The following is a 6000-nucleotide window of genomic DNA, read 5'->3' on the forward strand; positions in this document are numbered from 1 at the left end:
TTGACTCAAACATCAAAATGGAAGATTGAAAAGAAAATAAAAGTTTATTTTAAATCAACTTTATTCAAAATGGTTTTCACACATATGTGCATGTATGTATGTGTTTCTAAAATAAAATTTCCGCAGACTCTTTCATTACATTTAGCGCAGACGGCAGAGCGCAGGGAAGAAACTAGTACACGAAAACTTTTTTACACGGTTTTTTTATTCGATTTAAAAAAAAAAACACGGTTTACCAATAAGGAAAAAATACACGAATTTATACATGAATTTTCTGCTCTAGCGCGAATCCAACAAAATAAAATTTTTGATTTTAATGCTAATTTTTCGACTTTGTTAATAACTTAGTGGCCTGCTAAGAGGAGTATCCGAATTTTAAGATCGAATTTTTTGATGATGATCTTTTACTACAGCCCGTAATAAACGTGCACGGTTATTATTAAGTGGCGGTGAATAGTTGCGAAATTGATTTTTATTACCAATTTGAAAGCATACTTTTAAGTGTTATGTATGGTTGCTTTTTTTGCACGACATTTTGTCAAAATATTCGAAATTTTTTCATATTTTATTCGATCTTTTTGAAGTTGTGATATACATTCCCAAATTTACTATATATCGCATATATATTTGCACACGATATTTTTTTACACGGTTTTCCAAACAATGCATCTATCGTGTAAAAAAAGAATTAAGTGCACTTGTATGCATTTTATTATGTATATTATATAAAATTTTTTCAAATATATCCCAATAAAATCGTAAATGAATCAAATTGACTCGTTACGGCAATCTGGTGTTAATCACAAAGTTGCCAAATTATTTGCAAAGACTTATAAGTTATTGATATATAAAAGTGGCATTCACTGTCATATTAACGAGAAGCTAACGAGAAGACAATTTAGTAGTATAATATACCGTTATAAACAATGGCTGATATCGAAAGTGAAGAGGTTAAAAACCTTGTAAGTGTATCCGTAGAAAAAGAAAAAATGCTCGCAATCATATAAAATTTTCATCAAAAATTATATGGAAAATTTGATTTTCCTTTTGTGAATGGGAAATGTGAAAAGACAATAAAGTGATTTATAGAATAAAAGGCCAAAAAAGTATTTCTCAAGTACTTGTTAATTATGATTCAAGTGGTTGCAAATCCAAATGAAGGCTATATTCATATTGAAACGAACGCTAAATACCCGTCACCGTAACGAACATAACGTATATATTATTCATAATTAATGATATAATCAATTAACTATGGGAAAAACCACTACGAGATTCGAAATATAAATTTGAAGTTTAAAGATTGAATTTGAAGTTTTGTGATTTTAAAAATTCCAATAGAAGAAAATTTAATAGAGATAGATAGATAAGTAAGCATTATATTCGCCTATAATTTCATAATCGACTTGAAACATATATAATATATACGATGGTTTTCATATTCATATATAATGTCAATAATATTTGGAGTTGTTACGAATCGCACGCTAAATTTAATAGACCTTTTCTATTGGTAATGACGGTGTAAAAATCAATACTAAGATTTTAAAGCAAGTTGAAAGCGAAAGTAAACTAAACTAATCGTCAAATATAATCAAAAATTTAAATGCATTTTGAAATTAATAAATTTTGTTAATAAATAATAAAGTTTTTTTTTTTTTTTTCTTTTTTAATATTAATAAAAAATTCATTTGTCTTATTTAGCAAATCGAATTCGAATGGTTGATGAAGGCCGAAGTTCATGCTATATTAAAAAAACTACGTGAACTATTAATTGTAAGTTTTGATGATAATTTTATATTAAAATCGTTTGTTTCTCATTGAAATGCGAATTTCGTAAGGAATGCGCCATCCGTTTTCCCGTACCATTGTATGATAACGAAGGTAAACGCACTGAAAAATATCATTTGGTCGCATCACAAGATCAACTTAAATGTTCGGTAACATTAACGGGTGATAGTATTACACAAGCGGTAAGTAAAATTGTGCACCAGTGCACTCATGTATTGAACAACAAGTGTCGTCTCGCTTTCGTTCAAGGATATTAGTTACAAAATCAAGCGTACATCAAATCAAATTCAACGTACGTGCATTACGTCCGATGCCCCCTGGAAATTACAACAAGTACAAGATGCGGCTAATCACTTGCAACAGGCGAAAAATCATATCGATAATATTGATGAGAATTATAATTTTCGGTAGGTATTCCGTTAAAATAAATAAAAAAAATTAGAGCACAAACACACACACACACACACACACACACACACACACAAACTTAATCTGCTATCGAGTGTTATATGATATTCCCTAACACATCATCGAGGAGTACATTCGTATAGTCGTACTGGGCAGATATATATATATATATATATATATATGTATATAAAACAATGTACCCCTGCATCCATGTTAGTCATTTGGCCGTTAGAAGAATGGAGAAATGGCATTTGAATTGTGATATGCGTTTTTTTCATTTTTGCTAAGATTACAATCTTAGATTAGTTTAGCGAAATGTCCATCTAGAAGAGGCGAAAATTTCGCTTTAAGATTTATAAAAAATATTTGGTCTGAAATTAAGTGAAAACATTTATGATCGAATCTTTTACATCCATCGCAATTACCAAAGTAATAAAGACAAACAAAGTATGGGGGAAAAATTACATTTTTATATTTTATATTAACGGATAGGCGTGGCCAAAAATTTTTCCAAATTTTTGGGGAATAAAACTGGAAATTTATATCGTATGTGCCTATGGTTGCTTATGAGGGATGAGCGGAAATGCGGAAAACAAACATATTCTCATTTTATGTTATATGGTTGTGTGTGTCCTTTGGCCTGTTTGCGTCATTTTCAAGTTCTTTTGGCAAATCGTTGTTTTCATTTTTCCCACAGATACTATATAGTTCGAAAGGCGAATGTATTTGGGTGTGTGAGGTCTACTTCGGAGAGTATTGTCCCGTTTTAGAATACAACAAAATACAAATCATCATATATGCTACGAAATTGGTTTGCTGAGCTGAATTCAGCTTTTCTGTGATAGTCGATAGTGTTGTCAGCAAAGGGTCTTGCTTAACAATATCGTCATCGAGAATAGAAATCGCTTATCACGAAGATCGAAATCATTCGTTTCAAATTTTTCGAATCATCTTGTCTGCATGTCCTATCAGTAACTGTACCATCACCGAATACTTTCAATAAATATGTACTTGTGTCTGTGGCATTTCCTTTTTGTTGCAGTTCGTAGAAAATACAGTAAAACAAACAAAACAAATTTTTATATACTATAATATTGGATAAACATTGGCGATTTTTTCAATATTTGTACAGATACTACAGCATCGCCCAGAGAATGTGCATTTCAATTTTCATAAGCTTATCTGCTGTAGTTTACGAGTTATGAATAAAAAATTTAAATTTTTTCTTTTCGGAAAATTGGGACTATTTTCATTTTATGTGATACTGTAGTCGTGTCCTTTGATCAATTTGGCCCGTTCTCAATAATAATCTGGGTGCAAGAACTTTCAATGTTTCTGCTAAATTTGAAGTCATTTTTGCGGCCAGAAGTATGCTTACAACATACATTATACAGTTGGACTGACGGACATATTTCAAAATTTGATGCTTATCAAAAATATATATACTTTATGGGACTCTCGATTTCGATACGAGTTAAAGCCACTGTGATTTTTTTCGCGTTTTTTTTTGTATTTGTTTTTGTTGCCTTAAGTGGTGCTCCTTTAAATATTCAAGAGTAATATATGAAACGGGTTGGGACAATGTTAATCATTACGGATCTTGGTATTATGAATAATTGAAATTTTTAACGAATGCGACGAGACCTTATTTTATGAAAAAGCTATTCTATTAGGTGCTTTTATGTATTTTCATCATCATGATATTGGTTTGGCAGTATCGGCCAATTATCGGCCCATTTTCGCACTTCTTTAACATTATCGAAACCGGATGCCAGCCAATCGTATCGTTCTGAACAAGTGCTAATCAGAAGGCGCTACGTTTTGTGTGTACGCTTGTTGCGGCGGGAACTGCCCATTCGAGTTGCGGCAGTATACCCGTGATAACTCTTGGTACGTATGGCCGAGCGTTGTCATGCAAGAGGATGACTTTGCGTTTGGGAATCACTATTGTTGGTCGGTCTTTTTTTGCAATAATATATCGTTCAATTTGTTCAGTTGAGATCGGTAGACATCTGCAGTAACAATTTGATTACTGATCCCACCATAGGCACAGTAAAACTCTATGGCCATGAATATGCCGCTTCGGTGTCGAAGTGGATGCCTCTCCTGGACTAAGGCGTTACTTTTTGCGCTTTCGATGATTGGCGTAGTAGAGTCACTTTTCATCACTACAGAAAACTCTTCGTTTTTTCACTTAGCAAGCGGTTCATGCAATAACATTTTCAGTCAATTCCTACGGTAGCCATTTTCCTTCCTTTTCGATCTTTCCTGCTAAGTTGTTGAAGAGCTTTTTCAAACTTTAAGGTAGATTTTCGTCCAATAAGTTTTGCAGTTCATTGTCTTCGAACTTTTTTTGGTTCTCCAGGCCGTTCCTTTTCGTTGACATCAAAATCATCACTTTTAAATCATTCACTTCGGCAGCAGATTTCTTCAAATCAAGCAACACAAGTCGCATGAATGTCGAAAATGTAATTTTGAACTTTTCATCATTTATATGTGCATACAATGAATGCACAGATAAATCAATAATAGCGAAATAGAAAACTGTTATTGCGGGTAGAGAAAGATCAAAATCATTGAATTTAATCGTTATGTACATTGATACTTTGCTTGATACTTGTATCATTTTCATCAATCCTCGATGATCAAAATATAAGCAAGTATTTAATAATTAGAATCAAATTTATTGATGCATTAGTTTATCAGTTAGGTTAGTGTATCAAATATTTATGTGTATAAATTTTTGCATTAGGTCAGCAGAAGAAGTCTTGCAAATTATTGGAGAGCTTGTCGCGGCTCTGCAACGAGGGCGTTCCAGCCTTTTAATACCGAAGAAACGGTCAATAGAAGAACTTATGAAAGGCAGGAATATGGTAAACGTGTTTGAAATTCTCAACAAGAAAGTGAAATCAAAATAAATAAAATTTTTTTTGCAGAAATCTCTTTCCCCCAATTTACCAGATGATCAGGCAATATCGTTCTTTTTGCAATGCCATAAGCTTGTCATAGCAGTCTATCAATTGCTGAATGTTCAAGGAACAGTCAAAATGGAAGCGACACAAGCTGAATGTTCGGTAGGTTGGCTAAATGAAGTCTTAGTACTATTCACTGTCGCCCTGACACTCTGCCAGCAATTAAAGGATAAAATTAATGCATTTAAAACAGATGTTCTAAGTTAGTAGATTAGAAATAAATATGTATAAAGCGTGGTTTGTGGTTTTTTTTTTTTTGTTGTGGTTTTGTTGAATTGTTTATCTAAATAAAAGAATAAATAAAATGAATATTAGATAATAAATAAATCTTATTGCACTTGAAAATGCAAACATTACATGCAAAAAATATATTATATAATATAAAATAAATGGCAACGGAATGTATAATAATTAAATGTTAACTGACAATAATTATAGAAAACACAAACAAACAAACAAAAAAAAAAAAAAAAAAAAAAAATTACAAAAAGGAAAGAGAAAAAAATCTGTTTAAAGTCTATATATATATATATATATATATATATATATATATATGTAAAACAAAGGGCTTTAACACGATATACCTTATAAAATTAATGTAATATGATTTAAATGAAATGAATTTAATTGAATAGCAATAGTAATTAATTATTGATGAAATTTACGATATTACAATTTCACTAGTTATACATTATGGTTATCTATCTATATACGATTTGATTTCATAACAAATTGAAACAATAACAACAAATGTTTACATTAATTAATTAATTCGTTGATTTTTATCATTAATTGTTTTTATATATGTATGCATGTATGTATGTATTTA

At 31.0% G+C, this 6000-nt stretch overlaps 1 protein-coding gene across 2 annotated transcripts; it reads left to right on the top strand.

The window, feature by feature from the left end:
• Positions 1-876: 876 nt before the first annotated feature.
• LOC119641588 (protein rogdi-like) lies at positions 877-5454 on the top strand. 2 transcript variants are annotated; one of them, XM_038040366.1, is made up of 6 exons: positions 877-962; positions 1705-1776; positions 1842-1973; positions 2041-2198; positions 4952-5072; positions 5136-5454. In XM_038040366.1, the coding sequence occupies exons 1-6, from the start codon at positions 927-929 to the stop codon at positions 5376-5378; spliced, it is 762 nt and encodes a 253-aa protein (XP_037896294.1). In that variant the 5' UTR covers positions 877-926; the 3' UTR covers positions 5379-5454. The 2 variants fall into 2 exon arrangements, with proteins under 2 accessions (XP_037896294.1, XP_037896299.1); XM_038040371.1 differs by lacking the exon at positions 877-962 and adding an exon at positions 1021-1370.
• Positions 5455-6000: the final 546 nt, after the last annotated feature.

Source organism: Glossina fuscipes, unplaced genomic scaffold (assembly GCF_014805625.2).
Source record: "Glossina fuscipes isolate IAEA_lab_2018 unplaced genomic scaffold, Yale_Gfus_2 0, whole genome shotgun sequence".
Lineage (NCBI taxonomy): Eukaryota > Metazoa > Arthropoda > Insecta > Diptera > Glossinidae > Glossina > Glossina fuscipes.